At 44.2% G+C, this 27874-nt stretch overlaps 1 protein-coding gene across 1 annotated transcript; it reads left to right on the top strand.

The window, feature by feature from the left end:
* Positions 1-757: 757 nt before the first annotated feature.
* Positions 758-27874, top strand: ABHD17C (abhydrolase domain containing 17C, depalmitoylase). Its single transcript, XM_073653233.1, has 3 exons — positions 758-1520; positions 23864-24043; positions 26425-27874. The coding sequence occupies exons 1-3, from the start codon at positions 976-978 to the stop codon at positions 26642-26644; spliced, it is 945 nt and encodes a 314-aa protein (XP_073509334.1). The 5' UTR covers positions 758-975; the 3' UTR covers positions 26645-27874.

Raw genomic sequence — 27874 nt, 5'->3', positions numbered from 1 at the left:
CTGGTGTATATTGGTTCATACTGGTGTATACTGGCTTATACTGGTGTATATTGGTTCATACTGGTGTATACTGGCTTTTACCTGTGTATACTGGCTTATACTGGTGTATATTGGTTCATACTGGTGTATACTGGCTTATACTGGTGTATATTGGTTCATACTGGTGTATACTGGCTTATACTGGTGTATACTAGCTTATACCTGTGTATACTGGTGTATATTGTCTTATACCTGTGTATACTGGCTTATACTGGTGTATACTGGCTTAGACTGATGTATATTGGTTCATACTGGTGTATACTAGCTTATACCTGTGTATACTGGTGTATATTGTCTTATACCTGTGTATACTGGCTTATACTGGTGTATACTGGCTTAGACTGATGTATATTGGTTCATACTGGTGTATACTAGCTTATACCTGTGTATACTGGTGTATATTGTCTTATACCTGTGTATACTGGCTTATACTGGTGTATACTGGCTTAGACTGATGTATATTGGTTCATACTGGTGTATACTAGCTTATACCTGTGTATACTGGTGTATATTGGTTCATACTGGTGTATACTGGCTTATACTGGTGTATATTGTTTCATACTGGTGTATACTGGCTTATACCTGTGTATACTGGTGTATACTGGCTTATACTGGTGTATATTGGTTGATACTGGTGTATATTGGCTTATACTGGTGCACACGTCCTGCCCCTCCTTAGCGATGACATGATCCCCTGCCTGCACTCTCCCTCCGCCGTGCTAGGGGGCAGCACTCCTCCGTCGCTCCTCGGCCTCGGTTCTCCGTGTGCTCTCCCGGAAGCAGCTGCTAGGCCGGGCGCGAGTAGCAATCAGATGAGCCGCTAGCCGCCGGTTACTAGGCGCTGCAGGCCCGGGGCCGGGAGATCAGGGCAGGGCCCGTGTTCGGCTGCTCCGTCCTCAGGTAGTCGCTTTCCACCCGCAGGCCCGGGTCGCCCCAATGCCAGAGCAGGGACCGAGGATGAACGGCTTCTCTCTGGGGGAGCTCTGCTGGCTCTTCTGCTGTCCGCCATGCCCGAGCCGGATCGCTGCCAAGCTGGCCTTCCTGCCCCCGGAGCCCACGTACACGGTGCGGGAGGCAGAGGTGACCCCGGGCCAGGCCTGTGCGCAGGGGGACGAGCAGAGCGAGTCTGCGGCCTGTCCCCCGCCGCCGTGCAGCCTGCACCTGACGGAGAGGGCGGACTGGCAGTACTCGCAGCGGGAGCTGGACGCGGTGGAGGTGTTCCGCTGGAGGACGGAGCGGGGCAGCTGCCTGGGCTGCATGTTCGTGCGCTGCGCCCCCGGGAGCCGGTACACGCTGCTCTTCTCTCACGGGAACGCGGTGGACCTGGGCCAGATGTGCAGCTTCTACATCGGCCTGGGCTCCCGGATCAACTGCAACGTCTTCTCCTACGACTACTCCGGCTACGGCGTGAGCAGCGGCAAGCCCAGCGAGAAGAACTTGTACGCGGACATCGAGGCGGCCTGGCATGCGCTGCGGACACGGTACGTGGGGGGTCACCGGGGAGGATGGGGGGCGCCCTCCAGTAATGTCATTAGGGGCTGTCACCGGGGAGGGTGGGGGGCGCACTCCAGTAATGTCATTAGGGGCTGTCACCGGGGAGGGTGGGGGGCGCCCTCCAGTAATGTCATTAGGGGCTGTCACCGGGGAGGGTGGGGGGCGCCCTCCAGTAATTTCATTAGGGGCTGTCACCGGGGAGGATGGGGGGCGCCCTCCAGTAATGTCATTAGGGGCTGTCACCGGGGAGGATGGGGGGCGCCCTCCAGTAATGTCATTAGGGGCTGTCACCGGGGAGGGTGGGGGGCGCCCTCCAGTAATTTCATTAGGGGCTGTCACCGGGGAGGGTGGGGGGCGCACTCCAGTAATGTCATCAGGGACGGGCACCGGGGAGGGTGGGGGGGGCGCACTCCAGTAATGTCATCAGGGATGGGCACCGGGGAGGATAGGGGGGCGCACTCCAGTAATGTCATCAGGGACGGGCACCGGGGAGGATGGGGGGCGCACTCCAGTAATGTCATCAGGGACGGGCATCGGGGAGGATGGGGGGCCGCACTCCAGTACTGAGGGGCTGTCACCGGGGAGGATGGGGAGCCGCACTCCAGTAATGAGGGGCTGTCACCGGGGAGGATGGGGAGCCGCACTCCAGTAATGAGGGGCTGTCACCGGGGAGGATGGGGGGCGCCCTCCAGTAATGAGGGGCTGTCACCGGGGAGGATGGGGGGCGCACTCCAGTAATGTCATTAGGGACGGGCACTGGGGAGGATGGGGGGCGCACTCCAGTAATGTCATCAGGGGCTGTCACCGGGGAGGGTGGGGGGCACCCTCCAGTAATGTCATTAGGGGCTGTCACCGGGGAGGGTGGGGGGCGCCCTCCAGTAATGTCATTAGGGGCTGTCACCAGGGAGGATGGGGGGCGCCCTCCAGTAATGAGGGGCTGTCACCGGGGAGGATGGGGGGCGCCCTCCAGTAATGTCATCAGGGACGGGCACCGGGGAGGGTGGGGGGGGCGCACTCCAGTAATGTCATCAGGGACGGGCACCGGGAAGGATGGGGGGCGCACTCCAGTAATGTCATCAGGGACGGGCACCGGGGAGGATGGGGGGCGCACTCCAGTAATGTCATCAGGAACGGGCACCGAGGAGGATGGGGGGGCGCACTCCAGTAATGTCATCAGGGACGGGCATCGGGGAGGATGGGGGGCGCACTCCAGTAATGTCATCAGGGACGGGCATCGGGGAGGATGGGGGGCCGCACTCCAGTAATGAGGGGCTGTTACCGGGGAGGATGGGGGGCGCCCTCCAGTAATGAGGGGCTGTCACCGGGGAGGATGGGGGGCGCACTCCAGGAATGTCATCAGGGACGGGCACCGGGGAGGATGGGGGGCGCACTCCAGGAATGTCATCAGGGACGGGCACCGGGGAGGATGGGGGGCGCACTCCAGGAATGAGGGTCTGTCACCGGGGAGGGTGGGGGGGGGGGTCGCCCTCCAGTAATGAGGGGCTGTCACCGGGGAGGGGGGGGGCGCCCTCCAGTAATGAGGGGCTGTCACTGGGGAGGGTGGGGGTTGTCACCCTCCAGTAGTCATGTCACCATATGTCTCATCTAGGGGGGCATTAGGAAGACCCTGTAGTCCTGTCCTTTCAGGCCGCACTGCTCCTCCAGCATTGGTGACTCCAGGACATAGATGCCGCGCTGTCTGCAGCCTCTCTAGTGTCCCGTACTCCTCATCTCCACACCGGACCAGGGATCGCTGTAGAGACCCCTGACCCTGGGATTGTCCAGTCACCATGCTCCTCTCCTCCCTTGCAGGGAGGTCACATTCATTACTTTTTGGGTGGATTTTTTTTTTTCTCAGCCCTTTTATTGACCCCATCACCGCTGGTCGCAGCCTCACTAGTCCAGAGGTTATCAGGGTGACCCCCGCCCCTGTACTTGTCATGTCTCCATAGGCCACATAGGTACCCGGCTGTGTGTGTGTGTGTGTATCCGGGTCAGGACGTGGTTGGCACTGGTTGCTTCCTGGTTACATTATTCGGTTTATTGCCGGCCATATGTTACTTCCAATGTCACCAGTTGTCCTGGATATACATCTGTTTGGCCTCACCTGACGTCACGTCTCCATTCTGGCCGCTGTTTTTACCTTCTGTTGGCAGAGTTCAGGTATTACATCGTACTAACCAGGGCTTTATAAATCTCAGGGAACTACAATGAGCAGAGCTTCTTGGACACGTGCCAGTGCTTTTCAGAACTGTTTGGGTCACTCTTACCTGACGCTCACCTCTACCAGGCACCTTAATGATATAGCCAGACATGGTACCGTGCTACATTGTCTTCATGCTGCAAGTCGAGAATGTCCGGTGTGTTATCCAATCATTCCTGCATTATAAAGGGCTTAATTATGGTGACAACATTTCGGGGCTGCTATTATGCAGATTAGTAATGTAATTAATGTATGCACATTGCGCCAGATAGACAAGATACTGGATACATTGGGAGAGAAGATCGCCTCTTCCATAAAACCACTGGTGGGGGGTCTGGCCACTCGAGGTGGGGTGGTGGCAATGGGACGTCACTGATAAGATTATACTGGCATCTTCAGTCTGATACATCACCCTGTGTAGATTGCCACGCTCTAGTAAATTGGTAACGTTACCACAGTTGTGCCATGCGGGCAGTCATTCTACTCTTTACTGAGGCTCCGGAAAAACATGGACGTGCCCCTATTATCCGTTCTGTTGTTTCATGTTAGACTCTCGGTAATTGTTTCTGGAAAATAGTTTTTTCTTGTCTCGTGATTTAGAAGTCTTTTCCCTGGAGGACAAGCACAAAACTGTAATTATAGGGTTCAGAGTAATTAAAGTCTTTGTAATATAAAAGGAATTATCTTGGTGGAAATTGATGGCAGGAGATGCTGCCAAGGTCAGATCAGACGCGCCAACCAGTGTGACCCCAGCTGGTCACCAGCCCATGGTGGGGCTGGGAGAAGGCCTTATCATGACGTCTGCTCAGATATGCTCTGTGTCTATGACCTGTGGATCCCCCCAATAGACTCATGCCTATGGTGGTCAGTGGGCGGCCCCTGCATAGAAATATAATGCCAATCCAGGTGACCCAAACTTGCAATTTGTTTATAAGATTCATTAATACCAAAGTAATTGTGAAGGGTTATACTAGTGGAAATAGCCAGGGTTGTGGAGTCAGTAAGCCAAACCTCCAACTCCTCAATTTCCATGACGCCTACTCTTTCATACATGGCTCATGTTTAAGTGATACATTTACTGTAGTAAAATGGTAACATCAGACTTTTTTAATCATTATTATGATACAATAATCAAACCATTTAGATAACTCATAAATATATTTTATGTTCTAAGAGGAAAAACAAACTAAAACATCAAGCATACAGAGACAACATATACTGGACTATTGATTTGTGCTCAGTTTATTGAAAGATTAGATATGCTTTAAGAAGTACTTGCCTTAATCCTACTTTCCTGTTCACTCCAGCAGTTCTGAGATGAATGCTGGCATTCCTTCCCTGTTTGTTTTTTTTCCACCCTTATTTGTAGAGGAGGAGCTTCACTACTTACCATGTACATAAACTGCAGCACAGGTTCATCTCAGCTAAAAGTCTAGAACCTATCAAGAATAGGACAGACATTTATCGGACATTTCATAACTTTCTCAAATTCTTATGAAAAAATATTCCCCACAAACTGCATTGAACTACTGAACCCAATTCATTATATATTTTAGGAGTCGGTCCATTTTATACCGACTCCACAGCCCTGGAAATAGCCATCAGATCTTTTACCTTTATGGAGAGGTGGGATGTACTATTTGCAAATCTACCACATTTTGGCTGCAGTTTTTACAGATGTCCTAATTTAAGGTACTCCTCCTTAAAGTACAAAAATGTAATGCTGTGGATTTTTTGGTAGATTCTTACATTTGAAGGGGACTGCACCTTTTATAATTGTGCACTTGGGATGATCAGCAGACTGCGGATGGAGATGGGACCTTCAGCACCCGATTGCTATGTGATGAGGGCACAGATGGCCGGTAGTCCGCCCTGCTTACCTCCTCTACATTAGTTGTGTTAAACATCATCTCTGCTAACTCCCCCTCCCTAAAGTAAATGTAGACATTAGATAACAGCGCTGACAGGTGTCACATCTGTCTATAGGAGCCATTGTGCTTTTTCTTTTGAGGATGAGAATAGAGCTGTTCAAATCATTTTCTCATCCCAGTTGATCAGAGACGACCTTCATTCTGTCTCGGCTCATTTCCACCGTGTAAAGAGATATATAATTACAGACCGGCATAGATTTCATAGATCCCTATGAAGCTGTCAGGCTGGGACTTGCATTTGTAGTGCACCCATAGGATACCCGTCTGAAGCGGACCCAAGACAAGATCATACATTTACTGCAGTTCTTTTCATTCCTGAATTTCATCTTGTCTGATATATTGTGCCCAGCGATGCCATGAACGCCGATAGGTAATTAGGATTATGCAGATATGCGGGAGATGCCAGCAGGTCATTACTAGGGATCATTTTCGCAGCTCAGCCTGTGCAGCATTCCCAGGACTTTGCGTTCATCTCCCATAGGTATGAGTAATTGTTTTAATGACGTTAATAGGATGTGCTCGGCTTTTCATGGAAGGAAGCGTGTTTATTCTTGTATCTTTCCCTGTTTGTGAATGGTTTGTGCTTCTCCTCATTTCCCGCTGACCACATTTCCATCGGTGTGACTACTTGTCAGATCCCGGCCGGAGTAGGGATTTGCTATTTCTAGTATTCTCATTGGAGAATGTTTTATTCTGAAGATGTACTCAGCGCTCCCTAAAGTACTAAAATGTTATATAGACAGTCATAACGCTAAAGTGACGGACGACAATGTGTATATTTTTAGATATGTAATAATTTCCATTTACTTAGTATAAAGAATAAATAACAGTAATTAAATGGGACATTACAGCAACAGCTGCTGACCAGACTACACTGGTATATTCCTATGATGGTGCTAAAAGCATTGAAACATGGCGCAAAACGTCTGGGTACGGATTGTAAACGTGAGTAGGCATACTCAACCTGGCTTCTTCTTATACTCTAGGGTTGGGATAAAATGCATTACAAGGGTTGTGCAGTTTAAAGGGATTACTTGTAATCTCCTATCCATGTAATAAAGAATAACTTGCTGATCGCTCGAGTCCTGACTTCTGAGATCCCCTACGATCCTGAGAACGGGGCTCTGCGCATGCACAACCTCCACTCTTCACTGTCTATGGGGCTGCCGGAGAAAGGAGAGTACCATGTGTGGCTATTTCCTGCCGTCCCAATGACTGATCAGTATAGAGGCCAACCGTCACCTTTGCTCCATTCCAGCCAGGGCTCCCATTCTCAGGATTGCTGGGAGTTCCAAGTATCAGACCCGATTCGATCAGCAAATTATCCCCTATTATATGAATACAGGATAACTTGTAGTTTTGGGGAAAACCCCATTAACAAAAGAGTTTTAGAAATGTCTAAAGTCCAAAAATTTACAACTTATTACAGCACTGGTCACTGCAGCTCCTGCAATTGGGGTTGATTTCTGAAAATTGAAGAAGCTTTTGTTTGTTTTTTTTTAAGTTGGATTCCCATATATCCGGGCCATTCATGTCAGTTTTTTCCACAATTGCGGTCAGTATAGCATCCATTGTCATCAGGACTTCTGAAGAAAAAAAACCTGAAACGTGTAGAATGAGGAGTCCAGAGACACAACTGATATCCTGGATGAATGTGACCGATCCTAAATTGGATCCGCTCTCACAGCAATTTCTCTCTGGTGTCATTGTGTTGCTGGAAGGAAAAAAAGCTAAATGGCTGGAATGGTTGAGAAAAAAAAACTTAATAACCATCAATTAGGGTTATCTTTTCTCCTGCACACACATTAAAACAACTTTTTTTTTCTAAGTAGGACATCCCCTTTGAAAAGAAGCTATTAGAAAATGATTGTTTAAATCAGGGTTTGTGTTAAATGTTTTTTTTTTTAAAGCAATGTATTTTTTTATTTCCCACATCTCTATCTGTATTAAAAATAATGAAAAAAAATAATAGATCTCTTGTAATTTTCATACTGGCTCCTGGGTCTCTTTAGATTTTATCTTCCTGTTGTTTTAGGAAACAACACCTGTACATAGCCACAGTGGTCAGACTCTGACCCTATCTTCTGTATTTAAGTGTCTAATGTGCGTGTACGCAGGTCATTGTGAAGGGAGGGGGAGCAGGGTCAAGTGTGACATCCGCTATTGTGATTGGTGGATCCTGTGCTATCCCCTCTATATAGAGGTGTTACCTGTCATGTAATCCCCTCTCTTATAATAAGGAGCTTATTAAAAACTCTTCCTGAAAATACAAGATGTAGGAGTCTAAAAAGCCCCAGAGGTCAGTGTGAAAATTACAAGATGAATAATTGTCTGTTTCTTAAAAATCGTAATATGAAAAAAAAATTGCCAAAAATGTTTTAAAAATACCTGAAACACAAAACCCTGATTTGGACATTAGGTGATTTTATCATGATTGTTTCCCTCCAAAATTTCTTGTATGCAATAAATGTAGTAAAATACAGGAGTTTTATGAAATTAACTACTTCTTGTCTCCATGACATAGTACTAGTCGCCAGTGTCTGGCTGCTTGTGTACTTACGACTTGTCAAAATGCAGGCGTCATTCATGACGTTTCCTTCCATTGATCACAGAACCCTAGAACTGAGCCTTTGCCATCTATTGCTGCGGAGTCGAGGTGAAAATGCCAAGAATGCCTGGTATTGTGATGTCCGTGTATCACAAGCCGACCTGATAGGTGGCATCACGTGGTAGTAGCGCCCTCTTTATACAGACCTGAGTTGCCCATAGATGTAAAGGGCCTGATACTCCTCATGTATGACTGTGGCAGAGGTATTGTAGCAGAGCTGTGTGATTACATGGCAGTCTCGAGAACGTCACATGTAACTGGGACCATAACCATGCACATGGGTTACATGCCAGCCATGCAGATGTCGCGGTATACGCTTCCTGGCAGTGAATAGGAATATCTTTATGGATTTCTCATGTTTGGATGAGAGATTCAGGGCTGCACAGGTAAGCTCTCCTTCTCACGGCCCAGACAGGTATTTAGCCTGTAGCTGCTTCTCTAGCTACATGTGATGTGTGCTCTCCATGCTACATACCATGTAACCTGAGATTGTCCTTCTGTTAAATAATTCTGTTTATCACTAGTTCCGTCTTCCTTAATAGTTTTTTGACTCTCTTGTATCCAGCGTACTATAAAGTTGTTTTTCCGTTCTGTACTAAGTGTGTGATGTTTATTACTTTGCATATGATATCCTCTTGTATTTAGCATTTGTTCTGCAGAAGTGGAGCTGCCCCCAGCGCCTGGCTGCCTGGCACTGTGGGTTCTGGTAGTGATGGCTGCAGGGCAGGTAAGGTGAGAGGAGCAGACAAGGCTGTGGGCTCAGCTCCCCCTCCTGTCGTGCCCCGAGTCGCTGCCCGTTGGGGTATGTGCTAATAACATTTCATCGCTTGTTAGGCTCTCCGGCAGCCTGAGGCCCTGTGAAATCCTAAGAAGCCAAAAGGCTGCGGAGTCAGATTTTCTGCAGTATTTCTGATGTCCCAGTGCGTTGTGTGGCGATACTAATGATGCCGCCTTTCAGCTCATGCTCTGTCACATATAATTACAGGGTATTTGTTGCCCCAGAGTTTCCTTTGTGTCCTGCTTTTAATTTAGTAGACTCCTCTCATTTAAGGGCCTTGTGTCCTAAGATGTTTCCCCCCTCCCTGTCTGTTAGGTAATAAATCTTGGGATGGATGGAGGTACTTGAAACAATTATGTTTAACCCTCAGCTGGGACTTTCCTTGTCTGTGTCTTCACTCCTGTGCTGCAGATCTTGGCATATAACGTGTTGGTTCCCCATCATTTTGGACATCTGTAGAGCAGTCCCAGACGGGTTAGGAAATCTGTTCAGTCCCAACTGATAATACTGGAAATATAATGTTCCCTTCTTTTGCCAACCTTTTTGCATGGGTCTCTTATAACCTCTCTTCTGAAATGTTTGGACCTAAAATGTTCTTCATGCAGCCCATCGCCCACTGCTGAACAGTACTGGGGGCAGCGCTCTTTACATGACTCTATTCTTTCATGTCTACTATTAGCCAAACGGCACACTGGGGTGGGTGTATTTTTTTTCTTAGGTTGTACTATTTGGTCCCATAGATGAGCAATCCACCCCGGCATAACTTTTGGCCATACTCGTTTGATACGAGTTGGTGGTAAGAAGGATGCCATGATGTCCATGTTTGAGGAGTCAGAAGGAACTATTGATGAACGCACATTTCTTCCAAACACCTAGTGGTGTCTACAGGGCCTCCAACTCTTCTCTTACAAATGAAGAGCAGAATCGGGCATGTTAAATCTCAGTGCCTGATTCTTTTGTTCTTGCAAGATCCCAGCAGCGGTGTACGCACTTGTATATGGAGGAGACGGGGAAGAGAGTTGTTGGCTTCTCTTTAGGTAAGCAGGCTAAGCCATCTAATGTGAATGGCGCTCTTTATACTTATACTATTGTCAGGGCTTGAAGCTTTTCACAACAATACATGAGTAATCCTGCTTGACATCACCCTGTTATGATGAAATACATGCATTGCTTTCTACATGTAATTAATAGCTGAGGTTATTGATTGAGGACGGATACAATATTTTATTTTCTCCTTTCCTGGCTGAAGCATTAGTGCTATTAATTAACCTCCTGACGAAGTCTCTCTTAATAGATATTTTCCTGTTAGATTATATGGTTTTGGGACCCACGTGGTTTGCATCTCAGCATTGGTAAAAAGCATCTGTCACAAGACACCACATCTAAAGCCTGTAGAGGGCGCAATAATTCCCCATACAACGGCATAGACGTCTGCTTGAGCCATCAAGGCACTTCCTATAAGCCAAGTGGACTTGTATGTAGAAAAGGCCATTTAATGTGTTTAATACTTTTAGATTAGGAATCCTGATCTATTCCCAGCCCAGTGACACTCCTGCTGTTTAATGACGGCTTCTCTGCTTGAGGTCACACAGCAAAAGAGCTGTCAGTCAGGCAGGAGAATTCAGCACTTGGCGGGAATAGAGCTGGGAAGAGCTTCTACGTCCCAAGAGCACTTCAGCCTCATTTGTATATCCAATCCAAGGCTGATTTCTCAGTAATGGAGGAACGGACTGGCCATGTAAGGGTATTGCTGGACTTCTTTTTGGAACAGCTGTATGCACATATAAATAGTTTGGGTGAAATCCTGCTGACAGTTTCCATTAAGCAAATTATATTCCTTGGTCTTCCATTTTTGCCATGATTTCTAGTCTTTAAGTAAACTAGAAAGAAGCAAGGCTAATATGTGTTCTCCTAATATTGACTGAAGATCACTACCTCCACCCTAATGGTACGACAGTCTTGAAGGATGCGCTGCAGTTAGATGCCCAAAATTCATCAAGAGTCGTTCGCTTTTCATGAATTTTCCATGTATCTTGCAGCTGCAATGCGAGAAGTGCACTCCAGAGACATTTTCCTGAATATGATGGGCTGCACCTAGCTATGCCCCTGATATCAGTATTATCACTGTAGGTCAGGTCTTACCCGTCATTTCTGTACACCACATTTATTGGAGTAAAATCTGCCTGTGGACATTGGAGGGAACCGGTCACCAGTTTTTGTGTCTCTGAACGGTTGTGGAATGCAGCACAGGAGCAGATAAAGGTGGTGGCATTTGTTCTGAGACACAAACTGGTGACAGGTTCCCTTTAAGAAATTTTAGAAATTGGAAATCCAACCTATGCATATGATTTGGCTGTTCCTGCAGCCCACACATGATTTCCTGCAACTGCTATCCAGAAAAATATGCCGCATAAATTTCCGTAGGAAGTTTGTCACATGTGAACAGACCCAAATTACCAAGCCGCACTCATGTCATTCCAGTAGCAGTTCACCCTGCGCCTGTGAGGGGTCACCCTGCGCCTGTGAGGGGTGTTGCTGTATCTGGGGCTACACGCCGACTTTCTGCCCTAATACTCCAGTTGCCACAGTTTGGTTACTGCTGCTATCTGAGAGCACATTATAGCAGATTTACTCATTCCAATCTAATATATACACACTTTAAGCTCTGAATAGGCGCCAAATTTATCAGTGGTTGGATGGTAAATGTTAAGACTCTACAACTTTTGTATTACTTAACGTCACATGTAGGTTTTGTTTTAGTCCAAATTTTGTGCCAAAATTTGGCACCATAAAGGGAATCGGTCAGCAGGTTTTTGCTATATTATCTGAGAGCAGCATGTTGTATGGGCAGAGACCCTGATTCCAGCCATGTGTCACTTACTGCGCTGCTTGCTGCATTTTTTATAAACTCACTGTTGTCTGCTGCAGATCTGGCAGCTGTCTGAATGCTGAGCTCTGTATAACTGGCCCACATCCTAGTAAGTGACACATCACTGGAATTTTGCTGCCCTGATTACATAACAAAAAAGTTCTGAAATAATCCCTTTGTCGCGCCCTGACCACAGGACACAGTGTGTATTAAACACACACTAACTCTATAACTGCATGCAACAATTTGTGCCAAAACTTAGGTCATTTTCCGCCCACTCCCAATTGTAAATCTGCCCATTGTGTTAGTGTACATGCCATATTCATGAGATATTTATGATGAATGTATCAGTAAATTGCTCACTAGCTGTGCTCAACACTAGCTAAAAATGTCTTGGGACCTCCAGACATCCCCCTGATGATAAATATGGGGAGGAAACTATGAAGAGTGTGTGTTTCCCCCAGGGGGGTATCCTGCTGCCAGGGGTGCCCAGCAGTAACACATCACCCTGGGCATCTCCAATACCTGGTGTAGAAAGGGTCAATGAACTTTACCTGTTGCAGTAGTGTAACATAATCCAGCTGTCCTATGCATTGTTAATATGGGGACCAGTCAGACACTGGGGGATAAGATAAGGGACTGACCTAATTTCCATCAGCTCTAGTGGTCAGTTTTCTGCTGCCTGTTTAGTAAGTAATGAGTACTGGATATAAATGTGTTGTAAAGCTGTTCTGCAGCAGTGATTGTGCTTTATCACATTCCAGATATTGATCTAAGAAATGAAAAAGTATAGTATACGCTTTGTAATGGCACTTAGGATTGGTTACAGTTAAAGGGGCTATCCATTTTTTGAAAAGGAGAAAAAATAAAGGGCCTATTTATTAAGATTAGCGTTTTTGAACACCATTCTTAACCCTTTCCCAACATGGTTATTTTCAGTTTGTGTTTTTCCTAGTCTTCAAGAGCCATAAGTTTTTAATTTTTTACTTTTTCATTTAGATTTTTTTTTTCTCATGCAGTTTACCGATCGGGTTAATTATTTTTATATTTTGAGCGGTCTTTTACGGACGTAACGGTACGAAATATATATATATGTATTTTTTTATACATTCACTTTTAATGCGGCTAAAGAGTGAATCGAACGTTTTATACTTTTTGTTTTTAAAAACTTTTTCTTTTTTTTTTACTTTTCACAGTATTTGTTGGTCCCCTTAAAGGATACACACAGTATTCCTGTATAGCAAAAAAATCACGATCTCCTATGAACACCAGTCAGAAGCTGGCATTCACAGGAGTACCGTCATTACAGGAACGGGGGTCTTCAGCAAACATCCGACTGTCATGTCAACTCATTGGGTGCTCTGATGTGTGAGTGGAATGAGACGCCCCTCTTCTGGCACGCTGTAAAAGCTGTTATAGATTGAGAGCAGCGTTTAACAGGTTAACTGCCATGGCTGTTAGAGGCAGATGATGGCTAAATATCACAGCCATCATCTGCTGGGAAAGTAACAAGTTTATTTTCTGAGTCGGAATCAAAGTTACTGAGCCCTCATATGACGTTACTGTTCATCTTAAGTCGGCAAGGGGTTAATGAATTAGGCGCACCGTACTCCAGCTATCCTGTTTATTAAGAGGTGTGTGCCTCTGCTTGATATGTTACTCTTGTCAAAATAAATCTGAAAATTATGACTTGTATTTAGCCTTCCTAGTCAATACTTTGTAAGACCACCTTTCGCTGCTGTAAGTCTTTTGGGGTCTGTCTCTACCAGCTTTGCACCTCTAGAGGCTGAAATTTTTGCCCATTTTTCTCCAGTGAGATTGGATGGATGCGTCTGTGAACAACAATCTTCAAGTCTTGCGACAGATTCTCAATGGGATTTGGATTAGGACTGTGACTGGGCCATTCACACACATGAAAATTCTTTGATCTATATCATTCCACTGTAGATCTGGCAGTATGTTTAGGGTCATTGTCCTGCTGGAAGGTGAAGCTACGCCCCAGTCTTGAGTCTTTTGCAGCCTCTAACAAGTTTTCCTCCAGGATTGCTTTTTTTCTTTCTTTATTTACATCTTCCTGTTTCTGCTGAAGAAAAGTATCCCCACAGCATGATGCTGCCACCACCATGTGTCACAGTGGGGATGGTGTTTTCAGTTTGTTTTAGTTTTCCGCCACACAGTGTTTTGCATTTAGCCCAAAAAGTTCTTTGGTCTTATCTGACCAGAGAACTCACTTTCTTCCACATGCTAGCTGGGTCCCCTACATGACTTTTTGCAAACGAGTCGTCTTATGGCTAGCTTTTACAATTGGCTTTTTTCTTCAAAGGTACGCTCACACTGGCGTTGATTTTCTCACGCTAGAGAATCAGGCCGATTATGCTAACGACACTTGGCTTAAACTCTTGTCAGTGTCATCTGCATGTGAGCCAATTCTCTCGTATGAGAGAATTGCAGCACAGGTGCGGAAAAGATGGAGAATGCAAGTTCTCTTTCTCCATTGAATCTGTAACAGTACATCAGACTACACTTGGATGACATCAAAGTGCAGTCTGATGTTTCAAACACACCCACAGACTTGTATGGGTGTGCAGCATCCGGTGATTGTTTTCTCATGCTGATTCGACATGGAAAAAAATGAACGCAGATCTGCACTGCCTCATAGTATAACATTGGCCGAGTTCTATCTGATAAAATATCGGATAGCATTTGGGCTTGTTATACACCACTTTGAGCAAGCCCTAATAGTTGTCCTGTGGACAGATTATGTTCTATGAGCTGTGGATCTCTGCAGCTCCTCCAGAGTGACCAATGATTTCTTAGCTGCTTCTCTAATTAGTGCTCTCTTTGCTTGGGATGTCCGTTTAGGTGGACGGCCATGTCTTGGTAGATTTGCAGTTGTGCCATGCTTCTTTCATTTGTGAATGATGGATTGAACAGTGCTCCGTAAGTTGTTTTAGAGCTTGAGCTATTTTTTTATAACCTTTCTCTGCTTTACTCGTCTCCAAAACTTTATCCCTGACCTGTCTGGTGTGTTCCTTGGTTTTCATGATTATGTTTGATTCCTAATGTTCCCACAACTCTGATGCCTTCACAGGACAGCTGCAGTTATACTGAGAATAAATTACACACAGGTGGACTCCATTTACTGACTTATAGGGGTATCAAGACTACAGGGGACTGAATACAAATGCACATCGCAATTTTCAGATTTATATTTTTTAAATAATTAGAAAATCACGTATCATTTTCTTTCCACTTTTCAAATACTTGCTACTGTGTGTTGGTATATCACATAAAATCCCAATAAAATACATTAAAGTTTATGGGTCTAATGTGAAAAAAAATATGGAAAAGTTTACAGGGTATTAATACTTTTCTAGGCACCGTATAGTGCTGGTTGCTAGTTTTCCTTTTTTACTAGTTTAGCTGTATTTCCCTTTCTGTCAGGATGTTAGAATCTTGAACCTGTTGCAGCTCATATCTAGGCTGTCACCCAGCTTTCCAAGATGTGTGACAGATGGCCTGGTGCGCTTTACTACCTCCAGATTGTGCGATTTACTAATGGACATGTCATCAAGTAAGACCACAATCAGCAATGTAGAAATTCCTTACTCCTGCATTCTTTTAATGCAAATGACTTAAACCTATGCATAGAAAATTCTGCTTGTGAAATGTAATGTAAGCACTTTGACGGTGTGCTGAGTAGTAAACTGGGGGTGATGATGTCTCCAAATGATTCTGAAGTTTTTCCCCGTTCTCTTCAAACAGGTTTAGTTTTCCTTGGGGCCAGCTATGGCCCCTCAGGGGGGTGTCCAGAGCATCTGATGATGCGTTCAGTGATTTAGGGTAATCATATGGTTGTAGTTAGCTGTGTCCTCTACATTAGCAGGAAATAGGACGTGGCAGATTGTTCTATAGTACACTAAACAAGGCCATAGCTGCTTGTGCCGGGATCTTTTTTTCCACCCTGTGTTGTTTTTTTTTTTTTGTAGTTCCATACTGTAATCCAAATTATTTTATTAATTTGCATTACAAAGACCTCTGAGCAATTGAGGTGAATGTCGCTTGTTTAAGGTGCACCTGGATTTACATATCCAAGACCTGCATGGCCATTTGTGTGGTTGGAAGGTTGATCTTAGTGACAGTCACTTTAATAATTGGGTGTTTTGTCAGCTGCATTTTATTCTCTCAATTCATTCTTTTAACTTAAAGGGGTTGTCTGGCCTTAGAGTACAACTCAGTGACTGCAGACTTGTGAATCCTCACATTGCGTGTACTGTACCCTGTGAGGATTCTCCGGTGTTGGGAGTGGGCGGTCATGTGACTGCAAGTATACGATTTGCATACCTCCGGCCTCTCTCAATACAATTGTATTGAGTGAGATCGTGCATGTGTAGTCTGCGTGTAACCGCATGCAAATCACATAAACTGCTCAAAAAAAGAAAGGGAACACTTTCCAAGTCTGTCACACTTATGTGAAATCAACCTGTCCAGTTATGAAGCAACACTGATTGTGAATCAATTTCTCCTGCTGTTGTGAAAATGGAATGGACAACTGGTAGAAATGATAGGCAATTAGCAAGACACCCTCAATAAAGGAGTGGCTCTGCAGGTGGGGACCACAGACCATTTCTCTGTTCTCATCCTTTTTGGCTGTTGTTTTGGTCACTTTTGCATTTTCTCATTGCTCTCACCCCTAGAAGTACAGTACCATGAGGTGGTGTCTACAGTACAACCCACAGAAGTTGCTCAGGTAGTGCAGCTCATCTAGGATTAAAAATCCAAGGAAATCCGAAGCACCAGAAAACTTCTCACAGGGATAAAATGTAACTTTTATTCTGTCTTTAAAAGCATATTGCAGTAGTTACAAATGATAGGTAGATGAATCAAGCAACTTTTCAGCCATGATAGGCTTTTCTCAAGCCAAAATTACAAATTACAAAAAGTCAGCCATAACATTGTGTAATTTTGGCTTGAGAAAGGCCTATCATGGCTGAAACGTTGTAAACTAAAGTTTAACCAAGTATGCTAATTATGATGCTCAGTGCACTCTGGGTGTGGCCAAGAGACTCAGTGCACTCTGGGTGTGGACAAGAGGTTCAGTGCACCTTTTTTCCCACTAGTTTTACATGCTCCTGGTGATTGACAGCAGTGGTGTGCTTGCACTATCTCTGCAGCCACTGCTTGCCCCAGGCAGGCCAGCACTGCCACTTAGTGTAGGAGGCCTGGCCATGCAAACCAGTGGGCAGAATGATGCCCGGCGACTCTTGGCCAGGCCAAGGATGGCTGCGCATCCTAATTAGCATGAATGATTAAAGTTCAGTTTCTGCAGAACAGAGGCAGCAATTAGAACGCTAAAGTTATGATTTTTCAGGGGTTATATCCCCTACCAGCCATATGCTTAGTTTATGCTGTCAGTTTGAGCTGAGACTTCCTTTAAGCAGGTAGGGATTATTTTATCTCATGGTCTTATAATACTTTTTAGAAGCTTTACGAGAAAATAATGTTTATATGTTTTGTTTCCTATTTCTACAGAGCCTCCAGTTCTACTTGGTCGGTTTGCTGTAAGATTTAGTGGGGACAAATTTTAACTGGTTTAGTGGTAATCTGAACAGTGTTTAAATAGGTAGTCTGGCTTAAAAGAATTACCATTAGTCTATATTTTGGTGGAGCCAAGCTCCAGGAGCAAACAGGACCCATGGATATGTGCGGCTCTGCGTTGGGAATGAATCGGCCATGTCGGCTCCAACCATTCAGTGGATCCAGATTCAGAGTACCCCCATGGAATATTACGAATAGTAAAGAATAGTTTTCTTTTCTCCCCACCCTCATTAGAGATTTTATTCGTTAGGGTATCTTCTCCTAGCGGGGTAATTATGTCCCACTGTGTTTCAGCGCTACATGTCTGTTAGGTAAAAGTAAATCTATGTGGTCAATGCTCCTCTTCTTGCTCACGGCTTGTCTGGAATGTGCATAGGACAATCAGGAGTGAATGAATGCATTTTCCGCAGCTCGTACATTAGACGTGTGGCTTGTCACTTAATGGAGCTCTGATCAGGCATGTCAGGGCCATGGCTCGTACATAGTTGCTGTGCAATATGTATGCGAATGTCTGAAGGCAGAATCGTGGAGCTCACGTGCGAACGCCAGACCTGGCACAGAGGTTGTGCTAGATCTATAATGTTCTATACTGGAGACCTTTATATAGGGTCCTGGCATGCTTGGAAAAAGGTTTTTCTATAGTAAAAGTGACTTTGTTACTATGTCTAAAAGAGTTTTACGACATTCTGGCAAATCTCAGAGACCCCCTAATTGTTCTTCACCAGAAACGTATGTATCAGCAGTAATGTTACTGGTGCTGCACTGTTTCACTGAGTCAAATGTTATAGTGGCAAAACCTGACTTCAGCAGGACTGAGAGATGTTCGGCCCCATTAGAATAGTGTTTCCCAAACTGCAACCCTCACGGCGCCCACAGGTCATGTTTTCAGGATTTCCATAGTATTGCCCAGGTGAGAGAATTCCTGATGTCTTGATGATACTTCCATCACCTGTGCAATACTAAGGAAATCCTGAGAACATGACGTGTGGGAGGCTGTGAGGACTGGAGTTTGGGGAACACTGCATTAGATGAGTGAACAGTGCTAGTCAGCGATGGCCCTCATCATATATCAGTCAACCTTTACTCATGTGCCTGAGAAGAACCCTCTAGATCCAGACATCCATTATGCGGAAAGTTTTTGGGAACATTTTAGTGTGAGCCCCAAGTTCTCTTGCAGAAAAATCTGTACACAAATGGCTGCAACCGGTTTCTCCACATATTGCATATGAAAGCTGTTGACAAATACAAATGAGTTTAATGTCTGATGAATTTTCTGTTTGTGTGTAATCCATGTTCTCCCTAAGGTTGGCAATGTTGAGTTTGGTTTAGTTTGTGGTTGCTTTAGGAATGTCTGGAGTGAGGTCATTTATCTTACTAGTTTCCATTCCCTATCACCAGGGGTAAATCGCTGAGCACAGCCAGCACTGTTCATAATCACATATCTTTTACTACATGACACTTGTTTATCCAGGTGGAGTTTTTTAGGTTGTTTTTGTACCTGTTGTGAACAATAGGGAGCCGACTTAATGACTCCCCCATTTGTGAGAAGGTATTGCATCCACTTGATATGGCCAATCTTGGCCTTCACATCAGCCGGGCTGTCGCTGGTATAGAAGGGTCATGTCCTCGTTTCCCTATACAGTTTGAGCAACTTTTTCTGCAGTTTCACTCATTTTATTTAAAAGCAGGATATCCAAGTACAAGAACTAAACTACACTTTTTTGCCATGGACTTCAAATCGGTCCCTATTTTTAGGTAAAAGAACACTCTTGGCAGATACTGTCTAAGGACTAGTGCAGGGTAAGAGGGAGCGGTTTTCGGTAAATTGTCCCTGTCTTTTCAACAAACTTTACATAAATCAATAGTACAGGCAAATATAAGAAACTGAGAAATCTTCTTTCTCCATGTAGTAGCCAGTACTTTTTCAGGAGGCCGGGAGAACTCATCCTCCACTTTGAAAGACTGCTAGATTCATCTTGGACAGAGCCAGTGATCATACCAGCTCTCAGGAATATCAGGTTGGAGCTCCCATTAAATTCAATAGAGAGAGGAGGACCTTGGTGAGATACAGACAGCGGCACATAAACTGTGTAGTAGCCTCTAGCAAGTGTTTAATTTCACTGAAGTGCTGGATTCACTGCCAAATTGTTCAGTTCTGCTGTTTAATGTCCTCCATGCTGCCACTTCTGTCCCAAGGATATGTCCGCCTAGGATGTAGATTAGGCTGACGCGTGCGTGTCAGGCAGCGTTCCACGGAGGAGGAAGTGGTTTTAGCATAGGTTTGGAATGGCAGCATGTGACAGGCTGCAACCAATCCAGGTCCTGCGCGTGATATTTAAAAGAGGGACCTTCCCATGTGCTGTAGCAGCGCAATCTAAGGAAACTTTTCCCCCTGAATCGAAACTTTTGAACCTCTGTTCCCCCTGAAGATTATTGTATCTGAGCAAAAATTTTCCTGCTTTGAGTATAGGTGGGGTAACCATTTATACATCTGAAAGGTCATGTGAACACCTGATGTTATTGGGTGTGATAACTGTAGAAAAGGAGTGTATGAGTGGATCACTCTTTTATTGTGTATATGTCAGTCTGTGAGCACTTGCACCTTATTTTATGAGTCTTTGATTAAAAGTTAAATTTTAATTGATACACAGCTATTTCAGTTAAGCTCAGAACGGGCAGAGATTTCATTGTAAAAAATACAAGTTATACCAAATCTATTTATTTAGCTTCTCTTGTTCTGACAGTATATTCTTTGTGAAAAGTTCCCTCTAAATGTACTTTTGATCAGTAATGGTACTGAGATAAATCATTGATAGGCTATCTGCACAAAGAGTACCGGATTAAGAGAGTGTTTGCGCAGTTTCAGCTTCAAAAACTCTTTAAAAAAAAACTGAGCACATAGCCATATAAATCAGATACACTTCCTTTGAGATTTTCAGATTTTTATGATGTGTAGATGGTTTTGAAATTTACATTCACTTGTTCTATACAGAAAATTTGTCATTAAAGGGGTTTTCTGGGACATACATGAATTTCTGCAGTCACTCTACATCTTGGTGAGTCCTAACAGTGTGCAATGTACTCAGTTAGGATTACACTCTTTTTGCCTGCAGGAGTGCTCAGCACTAATATACAATATGCATGCTTCCAGTCAAGTGCCGACTAGCTTCTCTCTCTTCTCAATAAAACATTGTGAGTAACGGGTAAAGTAGGTAGTTGACACGTGGCTGTAAGCATGCAAATCATATACTTGCGTCAAATGATGATCTCACTGTTAGGATTTGGCAGGACACAGTCAGTCTGCAGATTCCCTTTAAGCCGGAGTATACAACATAATATACGTAGATTGAACCTTAGCATCTAAAGACACGTCGGCCATGTAAATGTTTGTCAGGCACGTTTGATCACTCCTATGACTGTTCTCCCCATGCATTGTGGCTGGTGATGCTGAACTACTTATCTGTCCATCTCTTGGGTATAGATGCGCACACAACGCCCTTTACTGCTTCTCTAATGAGATACAGAGTTGAGGCAAAGGAAAATTAAATGATAACTTTGTGGCAGCTGAATGACATTTCCAAGGACCTGTGGCTCCAGCCTGTCTCTATTAAATTTTCAGCTCCTCTCCACCTTCTGTACGGATGTGGAACATCACACTTGGAGAATCAGAAATGCGAGTCCAAACATGACGTCTCCTCCAAGCTACTAAACATAAAAACCCACTGCAAATTAACCACAGCTTCATCGGAACAGTCAAGGGTTTCATTTTGGTTTTCTGGGTAACTTGTGTTTTTCCTAGCATTCTTGCTGCTAATTTGAAGCAGGAGCTTACGTCTTGCATGTCCTGATACTGCTGCTCTGTGCGTTACTGCACAGCTGTAATGTTTGGTAGGGAATTACGGCAATTATGAAAAGTGTTTGTCTTTCCTCAATAGAAAAAGGTAATAGTACGAATTAAGTATCATTGATTGTTATGGCGAGTACCATCCACCTCTAGGTCGTGCCAGCGTCTTGTGGCTACTTCTCACCACCAAGTCAACATGCAAAAGCTGAGAAAGATGATGGCTACTTATGTGGTCTGTCTTGGGTAGCCCATTTCAAGAACCTGTTATTTGTCAGTGTGTTCCGAAGATCAATGTAGTATCTTACGAACCATCATTTAGAAGAGGGACTGCCATAGTAGACTTATAGTGTACACTGGGTGGAAGCTTTGGGTGCACGCCAGGTGGCTTATATAGCCATCTGGTCGGGTGACCACAGGATCAAAGCCATTAGGTTGGGTAAGTCTGAAAGACCAAGATGAAAATTGCCCATGGAGTGATGACCCTGGGGTGCCTGAACTCACTGGGTTTGGAACACCATTGAATGTCATGGCATATTGCATGCACACATCCTTATTCCTTGGCATTTTGGCTGGGGTGGTGAACTTTTAAATTTCCCTGTCGAAGGTCCATCCGTTTTGCATTGAAAAACTTTCATTATTAAGGACTTTTCAGGGCGTGGTTCCCGCCATCGGTCTAGGGGACGGTGTGTGGCTATCAGGTACTGCTTACGGTCTCCAATCACACAACCGGCTCTCCCTAAGCTTTGGATAGGGAAGACAACCAATCCTCAACTCTCACTGTGATCACCTGGACTGACTGGAGGGTTGGACCTCCTTTGGGAGTGGGCTGCGATAGACCACATCCTTGTGCCACTTCTTTTTTTAAAGCATACTTGGGTATAGAGCATGGTGTTGGGATTTCAATAAAAAAGGGGGAAAAAAAGTGTTTCCCAACCAGTAGTAGCTTGTGAGCCATACGTTGTTCACATTCTTCATGCTGCTGATGGCAGGCTTGTGTTTGCTGTCCTAATGGTATGCAGTAGTATCTGCGGTAGGTTGGCGTTTACATGGAGTGTTATATTTATAGTGCACACCAGTGTCTTTTGTTGGCTCGTCTGTAACTAATACGGCACGCTTCCTCAGTCTAGAGTTGTGATGCATGACCATCGTAATATGTAACATACTTCCAAGAAATTGAAGTTAAGAGCATCTTGAGAGCTGAAGCTGCATGACCTTTACTGCATGAAGTTTTTTATGTAACACACATATAATTTTACTTATTCTGTAATTTACTATCTGGAATGTTACCAGCATAAAGGGACAATGCAGGACTGGAAAGACACGGTGTCTTTTTCAGAAACAATAACTCCTTTTTTTTCCCATATTAGTTGTCTGACGTATCGTGCTCTGCCCAATTAGAAGTGAGTACTGAGCATTGATCTGCACAAGGCAGAACGATTGCTAATTTGGTCATTCTGTCCCCATACACAGGGCGATGTGCTGCAGACAGCGAGGATTGTTCTGCTGCAATAAATGTTTTTCGGCTGATTTAATTTGTTTGCTCATTCGTTGACTGATTAGCGGTGCTCCGATTTGATCTCTTTTTTTACAGTCAACTCTGATGGGGTTTTTTTTTCCACTGACCAACCGAGGATTTGCAGTTCTAAGATAGTTGTATTGTTGCTTTTGCAGGACTGTATTAATTAGTTGGGGTATGTTCAGACCTAATGGACATGGTACGCTCTTCTGCTGGTGATGTCTCCACTGCTGGCAGGGCTTCCATGGCACCTCTGCCTCCAGTGATAATCACAGGAGATGTGTCTGCAGCAAATCCTCAAGGTGGGCACATACCCTAAGGAGTGGCTGCTCTAGTTAGATTGAGGTAGTTGCATTCCTTGATGTGGGTAATGGTGGAAGTCATTGGAGCAAAACAGGTTAATCCATATAGGAAACCAAAGATGATCACACGTCTTCCCCGTGTAGGAAATGCTGGCCTTAATAAAAGGTGACAAATCTTCCAAGAGGATCTCGACTATCATGCGGTGCACACCTGCAATCATGGCTGCCTCCTCCCTCATGCTTGTCTGCTGCCTGACCAGTGAGTTCTTGCTCATTAGTCGAGTTCACAACTACCTACTGTGAAAAGTTCTCTAAGGCACCTCCATTTAATGCCCGACTGTGAAATTCCTTCTTCCCAATTATGTTTGCTGACTAGACGGATTACTTCAGATTAAGGACAGTCTCGTCCGCATGTTTGTTACATTTCTTTGGTATTACTCATCCCCGTGCTAGGATTCTTCATGTATGTTCTTGTTTTGTTCTGCCTCATTTTACACATATAATATATAATATATTTTTCTTTTTATGATTTGGCGAGGTTTTGAATCCCTAACATTGTAAATTCTCTGATCTAGACACATGACTGTTTCAGCAGCTTTTTATGGAAGAAGTACAACCTATAAAAACATGATCGTGAGTTGAAATAAATCTGTGCTTACATTTTCTTCCTTATTTCTACAGATATGGTGTCAGCCCTGAGAACATTATCCTCTATGGCCAGAGCATTGGCACTGTCCCCACGGTGGACCTGGCATCACGTTATGAATGTGCAGCTGTCATTCTACATTCCCCCCTTATGTCGGGGCTGCGGGTTGCTTTTCCCGACACAAGGAAGACCTACTGTTTTGACGCTTTCCCCAGGTGAGCTCAGAAACTGCTTGTACTGAAAGTGGTTTTAAGGCCTCATACAGACTACCGTGTTTTTTGACATGTGCAAAAAAATGGTACAAGTGTCATCAGAGTTTTGGATCTGAGTTTCATCAGTCTTTGGCCAATATCTCCGTTATTACCGTCAGTGACTTTCATGTATGGATAAATTCATTGTAAAGCCTCCTATCCTTGTGCTGTCCATAATTTTTACAAACCCATAGGCTTGTATTGGTAGTTTTCATCCATGATGCAGGTAAAAAAACAGACATGTCATCTGACACATGGCCTGCATAAAAAGCACTCAGTGTGACTGTTCATATAGACTAAACTGTTCTGTCCGTGGCAATCAATGGAACGTGTACGTGAAAAACGTGCTTGGCATTAGGCATCGTCGGACGCCCAATTTATACAAATTGTCATCCCCCCCAGAAAATCAGTAGATTGTGTGAAAACGTGGAACTTTAGAACATATGATGTTTGGGAAAACGTTCAGAAAAGGCCCATGTCACAGAAGGCATAGAAGCATAGGCCCATGTTCACATAGATTTCAAGCACAAATTGTGCCTGAAGCATGCAACGGTAAAGTATGTAAAATGGGGTAATTATATGTGTGTATCAATCATCCACACAGAATAATGAACGCCATGCTGTGGAAGCACAAGCTATCTTGGATCCCACCATCTTTTGGAGAATTTTTCTCCGCTTGCTATTTATCCAGTGTCTCCTTACCAGAACTGCCTTCATTGTGCAGAGTCTGTTCAGTATTAGGATACTAAGCGTTCTGAGTTAGTCCCATCATCTTGGCCTCCTAACTATAATACTTTTATTCTCTAAAATTACAGCTTATTTTCCGCATTCGATTACCCTGACATTTCAGGGAAAAAATGTTTCAGCTGTGGAGGAACTGTCCACAGACTGTGCAGTTTAAATATTGGCTCCCTCTCTCGTCGGAAGAGTAGTTGGCCAAGGGAACGATTCCAGGATTTTTTTTCAAAATGCAAATATTATTTAATAAGGAAGTAAATGAAAAATCAGCATCTGAAACGTCCTTACTAATGTAACCGGAGCAAAGGGAAATGTGAACGCTGTTATGAAGTTCAGCCATTTTAACCATTGGAGTTTCTAGGTTTAAGCTCTGCTGTATTCACTTGGATTTTGCATTTAAAATAATCACCATTTTCAATATGTTTGATCTCAGTGAATGGAAACATTCTTATTATCCAAAAGCTAAACATTACTTAAAGAGAACCTGTCACCATGAAAATGCAGGCCAGTCTTCTGGCACCATGTTATAGAGCAGGGGGAGCTGAGCAGGTTGATTTTTATAGTTTTGTGAAAAAGAATTCCCTATAATCATTGTTTTTTTTCATCATTTATACCTCTGCTCTTTCTGAGATTTTCAGTCCAGCGGGCTGACAGCTTTCTCTCGATACACACTTCTACATAGAAAGCGGTCAGTCACTGATAGGAGCGCCCACTGGACTGAAAATCTCAGAAAGAGCAGAGGTATAAATGATGTAAAGGTTATATAGAATCTTTTCTCATAAAACTATAAATTACCTACTCGGCTCCCCCGGCTGTAGAACATGATGCCTGCAGATTAGGCTACACTTTCATGGTGACAGGTTCTCAATGGAAAGTTGCGGAGGCAGCGCTCGTAGTTAAATACAGTAGTTTTAGGTAAAGCGTATCAGGCTTGAATCCTGGTTTCATAGCTTTCAGGGGATGCTTAGGCTGGACACTATTCTAGCCATAGCTTTCTGGGGTTGCTTAGGCTGGACACTATTCTAGCCATAGCTTTCTGGGGTTGCTTAGGCTGGACACTATTCTAGCCATAGCTTTCTGGGGATGCTTAGGCTGGACACTATTCTAGCCATAGCTTTCTGGGGTTGCTTAGGCTGGACACTATTCTAGCAAACCCTTAGCTGGCTGAAATATTAGGTATTTGTAGGTTTGCAGACCCTGGAGAAAATGGTCTGAAGATGCATTTGCCTAGCCTTGATATCAGAAAGGTGATGCCATCATTGTCCAATTGGTGTGGTGTGACTACTGAGGTCCTTGCCAACAACAAGAACAGACATGGCATCAGCAATACTAAAGTGATGTGCTGCTTCATTTCATGTCTGCTTTCCTTAGGGTCCATGATCTTTTCTTCATAGTCAATGACCCTGAAGAAAGCCAAGTATGGACAAAGTGGGACATAACTCTGCTAGCGCCACTTCCGTCTTATTCTAGCAGTTAGGGGGCTCACTGTGCTTGGACCCCTGCTGACCTCATGTTAGAAATGTCTATAAAGACAACCCCTTTCAGTTTAGATTTGTTGTGAATGTAAGTATGATTTCTACTAATTCTTTCCTTTTTGTTCCTTGCAGCATTGACAAAATATCCAAGGTGACGTCTCCTGTACTAATAATCCATGGAACAGAAGATGAAGTGATTGATTTCTCCCATGGCCTGGCAATGTACGAGCGCTGCCCCCGGGCTGTTGAGCCTCTCTGGGTGGAAGGAGCAGGGCACAATGACATTGAGCTGTACGCGCAATATCTAGAAAGACTAAAGCAGTTCATATCTCATGAGCTACCCAACTCTTGAGAGCTTCCTCCTGTCTTACCTCAGTTACTGTGAACGGCAGATGCGACGAGTCTGTAAAGACGTGTCCACTATGGTGCTGGGCAAATTCTACCAGTGCCCAAACATGCCCGAACTGGGGCTGGATTACTCAGATCAAGCATCCCGTGGCATCAGTCTTTCTTTTCTTCGTTTAATTTCTCTTGTTCATGTGCTGTCAGCTGCTGTAATTAAAATCTCAGCCTTTTAGAGGAGACCACAAAAAAAAAAGAATCTGGAGCCTCATTTTCTAGAGCACAGTTTATAGAACATGTTTACACGATAACATTTTGGAGGTCAAATCCCATCACAACAGCTCTGGGGGGCGCTGGCTTTCTTTTTGGATCTGATGCAGAATTTTACCTGATAATACATATATTGGATGATCTTTTTTTAACTGAATCAAGAGGAGTTTTGCTTGTTTGGTAAATCATATAATAATGTGGTATTGTGATGGGGCATTTCCTGGCAGATTTGTAACTCTCGGTAGGATGTTGAATAATTCAAGTATTTATCCATGGTAAATTATTTCCATTAAATATCATGTACGACGACCAGTAAACGGATAGAGTTCATAGATCATTATTTAATAATCTCTTGACAAATTCTTAATCTTGGCTCGTGGGACTTTCGCATAAGCAAAATGTGATGTAAAAATTTTAATGTGAACATTTCTGAGTAGAAGACTGTACGGCCTTTACCTTCCGTTTCCGCAGTCCACATAGGTTCTGTTTGTCCGTCTCCACATTTAAGTCTTGCCGTTCTGTTGATTTCCTGTCCTTGAGAAATGACTGGCCCGTTTTTTAAACAACTTTAAGGGTTTTGTTAACTTTTTATCCCCGGATTCGTTTTCTTTTTCTATTATGTGATTTTTATAAGGCTTTGTGAGGGAAAATCTGTAAGAATACGAAATGTAACTTCCGTTTGTAGTATATGTTCCTTTTTTTTGACACTGGAAAGGCACAAAGTATAACACTACGTTTGAGTCTGAACATGTCCCCTCGCTGGAGAGATGCAGGCTCGGCTCGGTTCTTTATTCCTGTGGATTAACAGGTGAACATCCCTTTATCCTGATCTCTGGCATTTAAGGGATTGTGGACCTGAAATATACTGTGAGTCTAAGAAATTGTTTAGTTAACAGAATATGCTCTGATTTTGTTTCTTGTTGCTTGAGGACAGTACAATTGTGTTGGAATAAAGAATGCATGGAAAGGA

The sequence above is a fragment of the Phyllobates terribilis genome, unplaced genomic scaffold, assembly GCF_046119375.1.
Source record: "Phyllobates terribilis strain yellow unplaced genomic scaffold, ASM4611937v1 Scaffold_11__3_contigs__length_659146591, whole genome shotgun sequence".
NCBI classification, from domain to species: Eukaryota; Metazoa; Chordata; class Amphibia; order Anura; family Dendrobatidae; genus Phyllobates; species Phyllobates terribilis.
This window is presented reverse-complemented; position numbering and strand designations above follow the sequence as displayed.

What these genes read in the sequence shown, in the direction of transcription:
- ABHD17C (XM_073653233.1), top strand. Translation starts at nt 976, where the DNA reads ATGCCAGAGCAGGGACCGAGGATGAACGGCTTCTCTCTGGGGGAGCTC. An exon ending in TGGCATGCGCTGCGGACACG is followed by an intron (nt 1,521 to 23,863) that starts GTACGTGGGGGG and finishes TTATTTCTACAG; the next exon opens with ATATGGTGTCAGCCCTGAGA. An exon ending in TGTTTTGACGCTTTCCCCAG is followed by an intron (nt 24,044 to 26,424) that starts GTGAGCTCAGAA and finishes TGTTCCTTGCAG; the next exon opens with CATTGACAAAATATCCAAGG.